General features: G+C 36.8%; 1 protein-coding gene across 1 annotated transcript; it reads right to left on the reverse strand.

The window, feature by feature from the left end:
• Window positions 1-12,009: 12,009 nt before the first annotated feature.
• LOC149182227 (uncharacterized) lies at window positions 12,010-14,558 on the reverse strand. Its single transcript, XM_089414492.1, has 3 exons — window positions 14,326-14,558; window positions 13,401-13,923; window positions 12,010-12,357 (listed from the first exon to the last, which is right to left on the reverse strand). The coding sequence occupies exons 1-3, from the start codon at window positions 14,556-14,558 to the stop codon at window positions 12,010-12,012; spliced, it is 1,104 nt and encodes a 367-aa protein (XP_089270618.1).
• Window positions 14,559-18,425: the final 3,867 nt, after the last annotated feature.

Raw genomic sequence — 18,425 nt, forward strand, 5'->3', positions numbered from 1 at the left:
AATAATTTTCTTTTGAGTTGATTTGATTGCCTATTGGGATTGTTCACATGTTCATTATGGACATTCAAATGTTGTTTGTTTGAACTAGTTTGATAATCTAATGGGATCATTTGAATATTATTGTTTTGATTTGACTTGATTGTTTCTTAGGTTGTTCAAATGTTGATATTTTGAGCTAGCCAATTGAAGGTAAACAAAATATGTTATTTTGAATTACCTCAATGGCTTGTTACGGGTGCTTAGATATTTTCTTTAAAAAGTGGTCAATGAAAATCTTCTAAGAAGCATGATGGGATTTTTTCTTATTGCAATTGTGGATTTCTAGGATCGGCGCAATGGTTAATGATAGATAACTGGATTATAATTTTTCAAGTTAGATTAAAAGGTCTATTTCGAGTAAGCGAAATATTTTCTTTTTCTAATTGGTTTAATGACCTACTAGGGGAATTAGAAAAAGCTTATTTTAAAATTGTCTAACAATATGTTGGGTGGATATTTTTGAGGTGGTCAATGTGCTATATGTGAAAATAGCACGATGGGAATAATATATCTTTGTAATGATGTCAACTTGATATTTTTCAAATATACCTAATGAGATATTTGAAATATCACCATAGTTGGATGTGGATGCATTTTCCCTTTTAACATATGAACAAGGTGATCCCCTCATAACTCAGTGAGTATCTATGAGCATGTTCATTCAAATGAATGGTAATGTAAAAAAGTTCTAAAGACAAAAGAATGTTTTGGGGAACCTCAGTAGTAAAGCCAATGAGAAAGAACAAAAGAAACAAAAGACCAAAAAAAGAGGTTTTCTATTAACTTTACCTAGGAAAGGAAAATAGGAAACCCTATAAGAATAATTATACTATGTAGAATATTTCTTTATAACTTCTATATTCCCTTGCGGTAAAAGAAAATTAATATAAATTTAGAAAAAGTGGAAATTCGAAGCTTATAGTACACAATACACTATAACAATCAATAATATCTATAATATTTGATTCAGTAGTATCTAAATTATTGTTATATAAATATCTATTCTCTAATTATTTTAAATTTAGTTTAATTATATATATATATATATATATATATATATATATATAACATTCTTTCCATACATATAAGAAATTTTAATTATGCAAAACTTAAATAACTATATTATTATTATTTAATATTTCATTTCTTTTAATAATATTATCAATCATAATCATCTTATTTTATTTGGATACATACGCATATATCTACTTCTCTACATTATATCCATATACCATTTAAATATAAACCTATGCTCTATATGAGAACATGCATATAGCATAGAATTATAAATAGATATGCTGGAGTGCATGCCGATAAAATTAAGGAGACTATGCTGCAGTAACTCAACTTCAACCTCAAACTCGACTTTCAATAGAACTCAACTTCAACCGCAAACTTAGACTTTGGGGAGTAGAGTTAGAAGAAATAGCATTAAAGACTCGAGTTCAAACTCTGAATCGGTAGAGTAAAAACGCAATAAAGACCCGAGAAATATCGTTCTATTATTAGAGAACTCAAGTTCCAAAGTTTTTGTAGATTGAAGTGAGAAGAAAGAGCATTCTATTATTATTAGAAAACTCGACTTCAAATTCAAACATTGGTAGGAGAGTAAAGTCGGAGTCGGAATAAAGAGGCGAGAGAGGAACACATGTCCATCATGCTCATGGCCTTTTCCATAGGACTGCTGCCTCCTCACAAAGTTCAACCACGCATTATTAAACAGGTGCAAAGCGACATTGAATCTTTGAATAAGGACCAGGTCGCCTGAACAGCACTGCAGCACCAACCCTGTGGTGGATTAATTGCCGCTAGGCACTCGCAATAACATCAATGGGGACTCTGTGGCGGAATTACCGTTAGGTAAATGCGATCACAACAATGGTGTGGGGCGCAGTGGCAACAATGGTGTGGGGAGCAGTGGCAAGGTGATTGGGAGGCCCGGAACACGGAAAATTGGAATGATCGCTCCTGAAGTTGAAGAGCTTTGCAACATCTTGAAAGTTCCTTCATCTACTTCACGAGCGACCATTCCGATCTTCTCTGTAGTTGGTTTCTGTTTCTTTCGAGTTCTCCTAAGAAAGCCCATATGAATTCTCATAGGAAAGCCAATATGTAAGTTTTTTAGTAAACAAATATTAAAGAAAATACAATAAAAGTTGTAGCAGTATTTATATTTATGTTGCTTTCTTTCTGCTAATTTGTAAAATTTGCTGGAGAAATTGTTTCGTCCAATATATCCTTAGGAATCTAACTCGGAATGGCAGGGTGACCATATGTCCGTCGCCTGGAATCGAACTCGGGACGCCAATTCCGCCTCTCCTGGTGTTTAATTCGCCATAGGCGTCTCTATATTGACCCACGTGAATAAGCCGGGGTTAACTTTTTTATCTTTAATTCATCGTAAGCGTCTCTATATTGACCCAGGTGGATGAGCAGAGGTTGAATTTTTTATTTTAATTTTAATCGTTTGATGAATACAGACTGTGACTGTGTCTATTCCCAACCCTAGAACGTAACAGATTTGATCTTCTTGCTGTCAAGCTTCTGTGTTTTAAAATTTCTTGATGTTGATAGGGTTTGTAATTTCTTATTTGCAAACGATGGAGTGATTATCCAGAAAGAAAATTATTGTTTTCGACCACATAAGGAAAATCAAATTCTTCAGTATATAAATGTAATAGCACCAGTTTTGGAAAAAATAACAATTATATTATATATCAACTGTCAGGAGAGAGAAAAATTATAGGTAAATTAAAAAAGGTTAGCTCAATATGGGACGGCTTCTAGGAAGATATTTATCATAGATTTTTTATGGGTTTATAATATTTATCCCTTGCGTTTAAAATTATTCCCTTGGGTTTTTAGTATTAATCTCTAGTATTTATTATTCACTTGGGTTTATTAATCTGAGGGTTCATATTCCTAGGGTATAGTATTATTCATAGGGTTTATAATATTAATATTTGCGTTTGATAAAGAAAAAATCATCAACCATGTTCCATCATCGCATTGTATCAAAGATTGTCTTAATATGTAAATCAACCATGATCAACCATGGTCATATTGTGATGACCATGCCCAACCATGCTCAACCACGGTCCAACGTCGCATTGTGAGAAATATTGTGTCAATATGAAAATCAACGATGGTCAACAATCCAACCATTGTTCAACATTGCATTGTGCCAAAGATTGTCTCAATATGAAAATCAATCATGGGCAACCATAGTCCAATGTCACATTGTGACAAAGATTATGTCAATATGAAAATCATCCATGGTCAACAATGGCCAATAATGTTTATTTTAGGGTTTACAATATTTATCTTAGGGTTTATATACATTGGGTATATAATATTTATCCCTTGGGTTTTTAATATTAATCCTTTGGGTTTATAATATTTATCTTAGTGTTTATATACCTTGGGTTTATAATATTTATTTTAGGGTTTATAATATTAATCCCTTGGATTTAATATTATTCCCTTGGGTTTATAATACCTTAGGCCTTTAGAATTGATCCCTTGGTCTAATGTCACATTGTGACAACCATGGTCATCCATGGTCAACCATGGTCCAATGTCGCATTATAAGAAAGTTGCCTCAATAAGAAAATCAACCATGGCCAACCATTTTCCAACGTCGCATTGTGGCAAAGGTTGGTCAATGATGATCAAACATGATTAGCCATGGTTGAATTTCATCAACAATGATCAACCTCAATTAAAATATCTTTCATTGTGATCACCTATGACGGTCAACCATGGATAATCATGGTCAGCCACGATTAACTATGGTTAATGATGGTCAACCATATTTTATAAAATCAAACATGGTCAATCATGCTCAACCAAGGTCAAACGTCACATTATGACAAATATTGCCTCGATACGAAAGTAAGCCATGGGCAACCATGATCAACCATTGTCAATGATAGTCATCAACCATGCTCAACCTTGATTAAAATATCTTTCATCATAATCACCTATGGTGGTCAACCATGGACAATCATGGTTGGCCGCAGTGAGCCATTGTCAATGATGGTCAACCATATTTTATAAAATAAAACATGGTCAACAATGGTCAATCATGGCCAACCATGGTCGAACATCTAATTTTGACAAAGATTGTCTATATATGAAAATCAATCATGGTCAACCATGGTTCAATGTTGCATTGTGACAAACGTTGTCTCGATATTAAAATCAATCATGGTCAACCATGGTCCAACGTCGCATTGTGACAAGGATTGTCTCAATATGGAAATCAACCATGGTAACAATTTTTATTTTAGGGTTTATATATCTTAGGTTTATAAACTTTATCCCTTTAGTTTATTATTCCATTGGGTTTATTAATCTAAGGGTTCATATTCCTACGCTTTAATATTGTTAACTTAGGTTCAGAGTCTCTCGGGCTTTTAGTATTAATCCCTATGGTTTATTGTTCCCTTGGGTTTATAATATCAATCATGAGCAACCATGGTTAACCATGGTCAACCATGTTTTATAAATTCAATCATTGTCAGCCATGGTCAACCATGTTTTGTAAATCCAATCATTGTCAGCCATGGTCAACCATGTTTTGTAAATCCAATCATTGTCAACCATGGTAAACCATACTTTATAAAATGAATTGTGGTCAATCATGGTTAGTCATGGTTATCCATGTTTGAACGTCGCATTGTGACAAAGATTGTCTCCATATCAAAATCAATCATTGTTTCAACCATAGTCTAACGTTGCATTTTGACAAACAATATCTCAATATGATAATCATGGTTAACCATGATCAACCATGGCTAATAATAGTCAACCTTGGTTTAATATTATTCCCTTGGAGTTTTAATATCAATCCCTTGGGTTTATTATTCTCTTTGGTTTATAATATCGATCCCTAGGGTTTATTATATCAATCATGGTCAAGCATCCTAAATCATAGCCAACCATGGTCAACTATGGTAAATCATAGACAACCATGGTCGAATGTCAAATTGTGACAATGATTGTTTCAATATGAAAATCAACCATGCTCAATCATGGTCCAACGTCACATTGTGACAAAGGTTGTCTCGATATGAAAAAAATCATGTTCATGCATGTTTGACCATGGTCCAATGTTTATAATCCCTTGGGCTTTTAGTATTGACCCCTAGGGTTTATTTTTCCATGGGGTTTATAATATCAATCATGGTCAACCATGTTTTATAATTTAATCATGGCCAATCATGGTTTAATGTTGCAATGTGACGAATATTATCTCAATATGAGAATCAACCATGGTAAGCCATGGTCCAATGTCACATATTTAATTATATGGTTGTGCATGTGATTGATATATACCTATAACGTAATGTGGTTGTGCTAGTGATATCTTTCTATTTCTTTTCAAACCTAACACATTGTTACTCCTCTTTGAAAAAGTATTACAAACACTCTCTAATAATATGACACAATTTAGAAAAATTGAATTATTGTGAATCATATATAAATGTTTCATTATTTATAATAAAACATTTGCTAATAAATATTGAATATCTATTTACTAAAAATATATAATAATTCTTTGAATATTAATATAAAAACCAGTGAAATCATTTTTCATAATAAAAAAAAGTTTTTAGAATTCAATGCTAAATATGGTAATTCAATTTAATTGCAATCCAAAAATAGAATAAAAACTTTAAAATATAACATATAATTTAATATATAAAACATAACATATAGCTTAATTTACAGCGCCCTTGTAACAGAGTGCACGTTATTTGAAAAAATTACGGAATTTGAAACTATATTTACAAACCACATCAATAAGTATTTTATCTCAATCGATTTTAATGCCAAACTTTGCATGCGTATTTTATTTCAATCCATTTTATTGTCACAACTTTGCATGCGATTTCATATACGATTTTCAGATTTTTGAAACGTAAATCCAAAAGGCACGGCAAGCCCTTAGCTGATACAATTTGAATTTTCTTTTCTATTCGTTCAAATTGGCCGTTGAGCTGGAAAATGGACCATGAAAATCATATACCTTGGAAGTGCTGAAGTACTATGTTAAAACCCTACGTGAAAGGCCACAGAAAAAGGCCGAATGGTGCATCGTTTTTCGAAGTCAGTTGTTTTCTAGGTTTTTTCATTTCTCTGCCGCAATCACAATAATGTGACGTGTGGAGCTTCGTGTTAAAACCCTACGTGAAAGGCCACAGAAAAAGGCCGAATGGTGCATCGTTTTTCGAAGTCAGTTGTTTTCTAGGTTTTTTCATTTCTCTGCCGCAATCACAATAATGTGACGTGTGGAGCTTCGTGTAGCTAGACATTAATCATCTGTAAGGATTGTGTAAATTCTCTGTAGCAATCTGTTTCCCATATTTTCCTCGCAATGATCGATGACATGGCTTCCAGCAAGCGACCAGATGTACTTCTTCATTAAGCTGGGTGTATTGAGAGCATTTACAAAAGGTAGTTGTCTTTAAAAAGATTTTTTGGAAGTTTTTTCGGTGGGTTTTTCCGGTTAAAATCTGCAGCAATTTATTGAAATCGCAAGATTGATAGCTAATTTCTGCACAATCAAAGTGTCCCAGGGATTTTTCAGTTTGCTGAATCCAAATATACAGTTAAAAAATCATTTTAAATAATACAAATCAAAATTTAACCTCAATTTTTTTCGCTGGATTAAACAACTCTTTTACAAAATAGGCATTGACAATATAGATTATGGATAAAAAAATTATAAAAAAACCGAAAAAAAAAACACTCCAGGGGAATTGTGTGGGAGCACCGTGTGGTGCAGTCAATTCGCTGCCCCAAGGGGGAGCCAGCTACCTACGACCCCTTCGCATCGCTTTGGGGTCTGGGACACAGTACAGAGTGGAACACTAGAGTTGGGATACATTTGGAGATTTGATCTCCATCTATATATATAGATTAAAAATATATAATAGATTGGTTTTTTTATTTAAATTATTACATATTTTAATTTTGATGAAATTTATAGGTTAATATGTTTTCTCTTAATTTTTCAAAAATTAGTTTATATAAACGTTATAAGTTTATATAATAGTTTATTTTTAATATATTTTAATATTTTAATTTCATTTTTTTAAATAAAATTTTATTTTAATTTTATATTTTAATTTTTCTTCTAGGTTTGTGTTATATATTTTTTTGAAATTTGTGTTTTAAATGTGTTTTTATAAGTTTTTTTTATTTTTTGTGTTTCAAATGTTTTGTTTAATTTTTTTATTTTTTTTTTAATTTTAGTTTCAAATCTTCTTTTATTTTTATTTTTTTAATTTTAGTTTCAAATTTGTTTGTGATGGCTTTTTTTTTAATATTATTTTCTTTTTGCTATTTTGAATTTTTTAAGTAGTTTCTCAATTTTTTTGGGGTTTGTTTTAAATTTGTTATCTTTATCAAAATTCCATGTAAATCATTAATTTGGATATTTTTTTATATCTTTACACATAAAATTTATAATAAAAAATCATAAAATATGTTATTTTCATAACTTTATTTGTTCAGATTTCTCATAATTTTTTTTATTTGGCATGTTTTTTTGTATTTTTTAATTATATGTATATGCAAAATGTGTAATTTTGTGAAGTGTTTAAAATTATTATTTTTTAGTAACAATAATTTTATGTGTATTAAATATTAATTAAAAATACATAAATATATTAAAAAAATGCTAACTAATTTATATTTTAATTTAATTTATTTCTAATTTAAAGTAATTTAATGTCAATTTATACTAAGTTATTGTCACGACTCCACGACAATTATACCAAAAAAAAAAAAATTAATTGTATAGTCTAGGCCTAACATCCGCCCATATATAATCAGCATGGATTACCCATGTGCGTAAATACAACTTTCCTTTAATTACTGCAACCATGGCTATATATTAACTCATACAAATATAATCTTTACTTCCATAGCGTATCAACCTGTTTGATTAAAAATTATTGGTGGATATACAATGAGCTAAGTCAAAGGTGACACATTTCGGCTTTACTACCCGACCAAACCTGGTGCCAAGTGGTGAATGCATGGTTAATATCTTCACCTACCTCTACCAGGTGGCTAGCACCGTGCAGAGGCCATGTGAAGCCTCGGTAACTTTGCGGGGTTTAGCGCGCCAAATCTTCATTTGGATGAACGGCCCAGATCACATAACTGGATCCAAGGGCTCATGATGGTTCAAGGGTTTTAAGGGTTTTATAAACCACCGAGCCGTGGTTTTCGGGTTCATTTGCATCTGTTTGGAAGAGGGCCGCATTCTGCTCCGCTCGGCAGCCCTCCATGCACCGGTGAGCAAACTTGCAACGCCATTCCAGGTGCTTTGACCTCCATTACGCGCCATATACAGGTCTTCTGCACTGATAAATTCATATATGTTTATGCTTACGGTGTCTTATTTATACTCTGGAGTTCCTATTGTTCTGAGCTTACCTTGCTTGCTATTCTACTTACAGGTATTTGATTCGGGGTTCAATACCGCGCGAAGGGTCATTATGCAGCCACTGCACTCACAGGTATTTACCCATTACGTTTTTCCAGCCGGAACCATGGTTAAACTTAATAGAAAGGTTTATTGTTACGGCTTATCTTATGGTGATTTCTTCCAGCCTGAGGTGTTCCTCATGGCGGTCTATTTAAATGGCTCAGGGTTCTATCATTCGATCAACCCTGGCTCAAATCGTGGACGGCCTTTCCATCTTTGATTATACAGTTTGTGAATAACTATCCATTCAGCATTCTGCCACGTTTCATGTATTACATGATTGAGAGTTTACGGCCCTCTGCGGGAACCATAATACCCAAATGTATTAAGACCTCCGCACGTTTACTGTTGTTATTTGACATGAGGGTTTCTATTTAAATTTCCATGTTTTTGTATGAATTTAGGACGGCCGAGAGCCGCCTTCAGTACTCTGGACATTTGGACTTTTATACTGCTCTTATACCCAACCGGGTTTCCTGTTATAATAATTTTAAGAAATTGTTATGGAATACCTTGCATATGTTTATCAATGGATTTCGTTTATTCTGGCATTCTGTTTTACTTTACCACATATAATGTTGATTTACGAAGGTATAATGCTCGACATTTGTACAGGTTCACTGTATTCAATGACCACAGAGTTTTTGATTTATTTAGTTGAGGGTTTTAGTCGCGTACTCACTGGTTACATGCGACTATTCCATGGCAGTACCTGGCCGTCCCTTATACAGGGTTTGGTTGCCCGGTGACCTCGTGTCAACCTCGCACCATTAACGGCTTACTCTGTTCTTTATACCAGTTGGAAATGTTTAACGATACCACTATGGTTTTTCTTTCACATAAGTTCCGAGCATAATAATATGCCGCTGTGATTTCTTTTGCAGTAGGTTTGAACATAATGTTATCTAACCCTCAGTGCAGGGTCTGTTACGTTCTTGTTATAGTCTTATAATATGCTTGAGGACAATGACACTGTTCCACCGTGTGCTTTGTCTTTCGTCGCATCACAATACTGCCTTGCAGTTCTGTTTTTCATTTAACTTATTCTACTAAATGCAGCGTGTTGTATTGTTCTAATATACACTTCATTTCTCGCATACCACTAGGGTCTCTATTTCCGGATTCGGATACAGTTTGATTATAACCAGAGTGTCTCTGCTTTTATATAGACTACATGCTCTAGTTATACGGTTTGCATTTGAATAACAGATCTTTATCTCTATATCGATAACGTGCTTTGGTTATCAGTTTGCAAAGAAATATATTTCCGTTCTCTATATAGACAACATGTATTGGTTGTACAATTTGCATATAAATTATTTGTGTCTGTTCTATATAGATACTATACAGCACTTTCCATTCTGTTAACAAGCGATATATATATATATATATATATATATATATATATATATATATATATATATATATATATATATATATATATATATATATATATATATATATATATATATATATATATATATATATATATATACGACAGATAATCTCTATTCTTTCTGTTTAAATAACCAGTTCATGTGTTAATAAGAACTGTTTCGAACATGATATATATTCTTGCATCTAATAACAACAGAGACTTAGATTTACTGTATTTTCCTCCTGAACACCCAGTAAACTGATACAAAGATATAAATCTGGTGAATAATGGTGAATAATGGTGAATAACTCGTACCTGGTCTACCAGCTACAAGAGTTAATGCTCCAGAAGTTCACCTGCACCTTACATGTTTGCTCTTAACCACCTAGCCATGAGATCCATCAGTTCACTGGATTCTCCCCCCGAGCTGTCTTGCAGGCCTGCAGCCCTCAACAAGACTCCAGCACCTCAGTGCTTGGGTTATCTGGTCCTCACCAGACTTAACCCTTTCTCTTTTCTTTTCCTCTTTTTCTCAGATTTTCCTCTCCCTCTTTGTCACCACAGACCAGGTATTTTCCCTCCCATGACTTTTCCTGGCTGAGGGGTTAGTTTCCTTTTCAGTTTTATAACTGTTTCTTTTTCTTTTTTGAAATCTTCCCTTAGGAGACTGCGAGCATTTATCCAAAATATCTTCCATTTCATAAATAAAATAATATCTTTTAACAATAGTAATTAGCAGTTCACACTAATTTCTTACCATGGTAACTTTCATAATTACAAGTTTTACGGGGTCATTACATCTTCCCCCCTGGGATTGGACATCGTCCCGATGTCTATTCCCTTTAAATAAGTCTGGGTACACTTTCCTCATAAGCTCCTCGTCTTCCCAAGTAGCCTCCTCAGGCCCATAGTGCTGCCACAACACTTTAATTTGGGTAATAACCCATTTCCGCAGCCGCACTTCTCTCCGGTCGAGAATGCTCTGTGGTTCGACCAGAACCTCGCCTTCCGGTTCGATCTGCAGACAATCAATATCCTTAATCAGTTTCCATTAAGTATATTCACATGTTCAAACAACGACGTTAATTCTTACCCGAACATCTTGCCATTGGATCACATGTTTGGGATCGTATACATATTTCTTTAGAACAGAGATGTGGAACACGTTGTGAATTCTAATATGGCTTGGCAAGGCGAGTTGGTAAGCCACCGGCCCCACTCTAGCCAAGATCTAAAAAGGACCAAAGTACCGAGGAGCCAGCTTGGCGCATCTGCTCCATTGCAGTGTGCTCCTTCTGGCTTGGATCCTCACAAACACGTGGTCACCAACCTGATATTCCTTAAACCTTCTTTTTCTGTCTGCAAAGCTTTTCTGTCGGTCCTGTGCAGCCTTCAAATTGGCACGCACTTTTTTCACCATGTCTTCCATCTCTTTAAGCATTTCCGGACCCAAACTCAACGTATCCTCAGGCCCACGCCAAATTGAGGGTGTGCGGCATTTTCGCCCATACAGAACCTCAAAAGGGCTTAATTGTGTCGAGGTATGATATCCATTGTTATATGCGAATTCAACCAGGTGCAAATATTCTTCCCATTGGTTTGGTTTCATCATCACATACGCCCTCAACATATCTTCCAACACTTGATTTACTCGCTCGGTTTGACCATCGGTCTGCGGGTGATATGTTGTGCTAAAGTTCAGCTGTGTTCCCAACTCAGCGAAGAACGTCCTTCAAAAGGTGGATGCGAACTTTACATCCCGATCTGAAATGATTACCTTTGGTAGTCCATGCAATCTGAACACATTTTGCATAAAAAGGTGAGTAATTTGCATCGCTTTATAGGTGGACTGCACGGGTATGAAGTGTGCCGCTTTACTCAACTTATCTACCACTACCATGATGGAATCATGGTTTTTCCTTGTTCGAGGCAACCCAGTTATAAAATCCATGGAAATGGTTTCCCATTTCCATTCCGGAATAGGAAAAGGTTGTAACAGCCTGGCCGTATGCTGATTTTCTGCCTTAATCTGCTGGCACTCTAAGCACTTTGCCAAGTACTCAACCACTTGCTTCTTCATTCTAGGCTAGAAGTATTCCTTCCTTAATGCAGTGACCATATTTTGGTACCCTGGATGGCCAGTATAGTGGCTGGTATGGAACTCGTCCAAAATCAGGTTCTTAAGGTCATCTGAATCAGGTACATATAACTTCTTATTAAAGTACATCATGCCAGCATTGTCCAATGTATAACCTTGCTGCAATCTTTCATTAACTGATTGCTGTACCTGCTGTTTTAACTGCTCGTATTCACCATCCTGATTTGTTGCTGATTTGATCTGCTCAAATAGAGAGTTCCGCCACTTGCTGACTGAAAGTTCACACAAACACTGCACCTTTTGACTCAATGCATCAGCCACCCGATTCTCTTTGCCCTTTAAATGCTTAATCTCGAAATCAAAACCACTTAGGAAATCTGCCCAATGTCCTTGTCTTGCATTCAAGGTAGGTTGGCTGAAGTAGTTGGTCAAACTTTGGTGATCTGTTAACAGCAGAAATTTCCTCCCCATGAGATAATGTCGCCACATTTTCAGAGCATGGATCACTGCTGTTAACTCTAAATCATAAGCGGAGTATTTCTGCTCATGATCCTTTAGTTTCCTTGATTCATACGCAATTACTTTTCCTTCTTGCATTAATACTCCTCCCACCCCCTCTTTACTTGCATCAGTGCATACCACGTAATCCTTATTAGGATCTGCTTCAACCGATCAAAGCTCTGCTGACATTCTGGTGTCCACTTAAATACCTTTCCCTTTTTCTACAAGGACGTGATAGGATAGGCTATCCTTGAGAACCCTTCCACAAATCTTCGATAGTAGCCTGCTAGTCCCATAAAGGATCTGATATCAGCTACATCCTTGGGTATGGGCCATTCCATAATAGTCCTTATCTTCTCCGGATCTACCGCTATTCCTTCTTTAGTAATCACATGGCCCAAATATTGGATTTCCTCCTTGAAAATGTCACACTTACTAAATTTGGCATACAGCTGATGTTCCCGAAGAGTTTGCAGCACCATCCGGAGATGTTCTTTGTGTTCCTCATGGGAACGAGAATATATTAGAATGTCATCTATAAATATCAGCACGAATTTGTCCAAAAACCTGTGAAACACGTTGTTCATTAAACACATAAAGGTGGCAGGTGCGTTGGTCAAGCCAAAGGGCAGCACCAAAAATTCGTAATGCCCGTAGCGTGTTCTGAAAGCGGTTTTGGCAATGTCTTCTTCTTTAATTCTGATCTGATGATAACCAGATCGCAAATCGATCTTAGAAAATACCTTTGCTCCCTTCACTTGATCGAAGAGTTCGTCAATCCGAGGCAGGGGGTACTTGCTCTTGATCGTGAGCTTGTTCAACTGACGATAGTCTATACACATACGGAGAGTCCCATCTTTCTTTTTGACAAATAGTACTAGAGCTCCCCACGGTGACACGCTGGGGCAGATATAATTCTTATCCAGCAACTCTTGTAGTTGCATTTTCAATTCTGTCAACTCAGGTACACTCATCCGGTACGGTGCTCGTGACACCGGTGCTGCCCCTAGTGTCAATTCTATAGTGAAATCTATATCTCGTTTCGGGGGCAATCCTGGTACTTCTTCACGAAAAACATCCACAAATTCTTGCACTACCGGAATAATATCCAATGCAGATGTCTTGTTCTTCTGGTCTGCATAACCAACTTGAATAGCGTAAATCTGACACTTCTTCCTGAGACATTTAGCTAGCTGGGAGGCAGTGATAGGCCGGGTCTGTACATGGTGTTTAATTCCCTGTAATTCTTGCTGCTGTCCCAAGTCATCCTTGTAATAAATGGTTTTGGTCTTGCAATTCACCAACGACCAATGCTTTTCCAGCCAATCCATACCAATCAGGATGTCATAGGACCCTAATGGAAGCACATTCAGGTCTGTTGTAATTGGCTGTCCAGCTATGCTGAAAGAACAGTTATTAATTTTGGCTAAGACTCTTCTTTTAGCTCTTGTGGCTAGCTGTACCAGCCATGGGTTCCTGAACTTTTCAAAAGATAGCTTACACTGTTCTACTACTTTTGGGCTAACATAACTTAAAGTAGCTCCTGGGTCAATAAGAACAGCTGTAGAAAGATTAGAAATTTTACCTTCAAACTCCACCATGATCGGCTGGTATTCCGCTTGACAGTCCTCCAGAGCTGCGTTAATTCTTGGCATGCTGTGCACCACTTCTCCAACAGTTGATGCTTCTTGGATTTGAGATATTTGATCCACTCCTTTACGCTGAGGGCAATTCTTCACGTAGTGTGGGCCTCCACAACCCCAACATTGGACTGGAGGTCTGGTCATCCCCTCAAGGTCTGACCTGGCAGGTGGTTCACTGATTCTGCTCTCACTTGGCTTAGTCCGAAAGGTACTCTTTGCTACATTTCTGCCAATCTGTCCTTTACCAGCAACCTTGCTGCCATTACCATGACTTCCCTTGCTATTACCAGCAATTCTGTTGCTTTTTCTTTCATTCCACCTTTTATTTGAAGTGTCCCCTTTCTGCTTGTTTTGCTGATCACAGATTCTTGCCTTACGAATCGCCTCATCCATTGTCCTGGGATTATCAAACTCAATACGTTCTCTTATATAGGCTGGTAAACTGCTCACAAATCTCTGCACCTTGGCCTTGTCCTCCTTGATATATGGTACATAGCGAAGCAGGGAGGTGAAGCGGTTAATGAACTCGTCCATGGACTGTTGTCCCAGTCGTAAATCATGGAACTCCCGTGCCTTCTCATCGTAGAAACGCTCAGTTAGATATCTCTCCTTGAAGTACTTCTGAAACTTTTCCCAGGTTATGTTCTGCACACTTACTCCTTTTACAATTTTGATTTCTTCCCACCACAGGGTTGCTTTGCCCTATAGCTGGAAGATGGCCAGCCGTGCCTTCAGATTCTGATCATACTCATACAGCTGGAAATACTTGTTAATGTTAATTAACCAAGCCTCTGCCGCTTCCTCCTGCTCTCCGTCAAAATGTGGAGGTTTAATTTTCCGGAATTCTCCCTGTAATTCCATTCTCTGTCTCTTTGGCGTCTGCTGTTCCACTACATTGTCAGAATGATCTTCCTTCTCCTTTGAAATTTCAGGTGCATAATTTCGTTCTTCAGTTGCCCTTTTCTGTTCCGCACTGGGATTGGCTAATGGTGGATTTTGTCTTTCCGATAGACTCTTCAATATTCTTTCCTGTTCCACTGTCAATCGCGCGTTGTCTTCTCGCAGACGCGCCATTTCATCTTTCAGTTCTTGAACAGTTGTCAGTATCGCCAGATTGGTACTGCGTGTCTCTGCACCAAGCTGTATCCACAGTTCTGGATTTTCCCGAGGAACGCCGTCCGCTCCCTGCATTCCCTCCATCTTTACTGTTGGCTGTTATCGGTTTGTTGTTTCTGTATTTGTTCCCTAATTAATAAACAGAAACCAATTAGCGGAATTTAATTCTTTCTCATACATATACTATATGATAATTTCCATGCAACTGGATCTTACTGCTACAGAGGCCACAGTTTTGGAACCTCTGCTCTGATACCACATTGTCATGACTCCAAGACAATTATACCAAAAAAAATAAAATTAATTGTATAGTCTAGGCCTAACATCCGCCCATATATAATCAGCATGGATTACCCATGTGCGTAAATACAATTTTCCTTTCATTACTGCAACCATGGCTATATATTAACTCATACAAATATAATCTTTACTTCCATAGCGTATCAACCTGTTTCATTAAAAATCATTGGTGAATATACGATGAGCTAAGTCAAAGGTGACACATTTCGGCTTTACTACCCGACCAAACCTGGTGCCAAGTGGTGAATGCGTGGTTAATATCTTCACCTACCTCTTCCAGGTGGCTAGCACCGTGCAGAGGCCACGTGAAGCCTCGGTAACTTCGCGGGGTTTAGCGCACCAAATCTTCATTTGGATGAACGGCCCAGATCACATAACTGGATCCAAGGGCTCACGATGGTTCAAGGGTTTTAAGGGTTTTATAAACCACCGAGCCGTGGTTTTCGGGTTCATTTGCATCTGTTTGGAAGAGGGCCGCATTCTGCTCCGCTCGGCAGCCCTCCATGCACTGGTGAGCAAACTTGCAACGCCATTCCAGGTGCTTTGACCTCCATTACGCGCCATATACAGGTCTTCTGCACTGATAAATTCATATATGTTTATGCTTACTGTGTCTTATTTATACTCTGGAGTTCCTATTGTTCTGAGCTTACCTTGCTTGCTATTCTACTTACAGGTATTTGATTCGGGGTTCAATACCGCACGAAGGGTCATTATGCAGCCACTGCACTCACAGGTATTTACCCATTACGTTTTTCCATCCGGAATCATGGTTAAACTTAATAGAAAGGTTTATTGTTACGGCTTATCTTATGGTGATTTCTTCCAGCCTGAGGTGTTCCTCATGGCGGTCTATTTAAATGGCTCAGGGTTCAATCATTCGATCAACCCTGGCTCAAATCGTGGACGGCCTTTCCATCTTTGATTATACAGTTTGTGAATAACTATCCATTCATCATTCTGCCAGGTTTCATGTATTACATGATTGAGAGTTTACGGCCCTCTGCCGGAACCATAATACCCAAATGTATTAAGACCTCCGCACGTTTACTGTTGTTATTTGACATGAGGGTTTCTATTTAAATTTCCAAGTTTTTGTATGAATTTAGGACGGCCGAGAGCCTCCTTCAGTACTCTGGACATTTGGACTTTTATATTGCTCTTATACCCAACCGGGTTTCCTGTTATAATAATTTTAAGAAATTGCTATGTAATACCTTGCATATGTTTATCAATGGATTTCGTTTATTCTGGCATTCTGTTTTACTTTACCACATATAATGTTGATTTATGAAGGTATAATGCTCGACATTTGTACAGGTTCACTGTATTCAATGACCACCGAGTTTTTGATTTATTTAGTTGAGGGTTTTAGTCGCGTACTCACTGGTTACATGCGACTATTCCATGGCAGTACCTGGCCGTCCCTTATACAGGGTTTGGTTGCGCGGTGACCTCGTGTCAACCTCGCACCATTAATGGCTTACTCTGTTCTTTATACCAGTTGGAAATGTTTAACGATACCACTATGGTTTTTCTTTTGCATAAGTTTCGAGCATAATAATATGCCGTTGTGATTTCTTTTGCAGTAGGTTTGAACATAATGTTATCTAACCCTTAGTGCAGGGTCTGTTACGTTCTTGTTATAGTCTTATAATATGCTTGAGGACAATGACACTGTTCCACCGTGTGCTTTGTCTTTCGTCGCATCACAATACTGTCTTGCAGTTCTGTTTTTCATTTAACTTATTCTACTAAATGCAGCGTGCTGTATTGTTCTAATATACACTTCATTTCTCTCATACCACTAGGGTCTCTATTTCCGGATTCGGATACAGTTTGATTATAACCAGAGTGTCTCTGCTTTTATATAGACTACATGCTCTAGTTATATGGTTTGCATTTGAATAACAGATCTTTATCTCTATATCGATAACGTGCTTTGGTTATCAGTTTGCAAAGAAATATATTTCCGTTCTCTATATAGACAACATGTATTGGTTGTACAATTTGCATATAAATGATTTGTCTCTATTCTATATAGATACTATACAGCACTTTCCATTCTGTTAACAAGCGATATATATATATGACATATAATCTCTATTCTTTCTGTTTAAATAACCAGTTCAGGTGTTAATAAGAACTGTTTCGAACATGATATATATTCTTGCATCTAATAACAACAGAGACTTAGATTTACTGTATTTTCCTCTTGAACACCCAGTAAACTGATACAGAGATATAAATCTGGTGAATAATGGTGAATAATGGTGAATAACTCGTACCTGGTCTACCAGCTACAAGAGTTAATGCTCCAGAAGTTCACCTGCACCTTACATGTTTGCTCTTAACCACCCAGCCATGAGATCCATCAGTTCACTAGATTCTCCCCTCGAGCTGTCTTGCAGGCCTGCAGTCCTCAACAAGACTCCAGCACCTCAGTGCTTGGGTTATCTGGTCCTCACCAGACTTAACCCTTTCTCTTTTCTTTTCCTCTTTTTCTCAGATTTTCCTCTCCCTCTCTCTCACCACAGACCAGGAATTTTCCCTCCCATGACTTTTCCTGGCTGAGGGGTTAGTTTCCTTTTCAGTTTTATAACTGTTTCTTTTTCTTTTTTCAAATCTTCCCTAAGGAGACTGCGAGCATTTATCCAAAATATCTTCCATTTCATAAATAAAATAATATCTTTTAACAATAGTAATTAGCAGTTCACACTAATTTCTTACCATGGTAACTTTCATAATTACAAGTTTTACGGGGTCATTACATCTTCCCCCCTGGGATTGGACATCGTCCCGATGTCTATTCCCTTTAAATAAGTCTGGGTACACTTTCCTCAT

The sequence above is a fragment of the Pinus tabuliformis genome, chromosome 3_2 (assembly GCF_031772625.1).
Source record: "Pinus tabuliformis cultivar Carrire ecotype Pingquan chromosome 3_2, CPIR1, whole genome shotgun sequence".
Lineage (NCBI taxonomy): Eukaryota > Viridiplantae > Streptophyta > Pinopsida > Pinales > Pinaceae > Pinus > Pinus tabuliformis.

Excerpts from the sequence above, each read along its gene's own strand:
- LOC149182227 (XM_089414492.1), bottom strand. The coding sequence starts at position 14,558 with ATGGATGAGGCGATTCGTAAGGCAAGAATCTGTGATCAGCAAAACAAG. Across the intron at positions 13,924-14,325 it reads ATCAGTGAACCACCTGCCAG|CATAGCTGGACAGCCAATTA; the intron begins GTCAGACCTTGA and ends CTGTTCTTTCAG. Across the intron at positions 12,358-13,400 it reads TGTCACCGTGGGGAGCTCTA|GGCAAAGAGAATCGGGTGGC; the intron begins GTACTATTTGTC and ends AAGCATTTAAAG.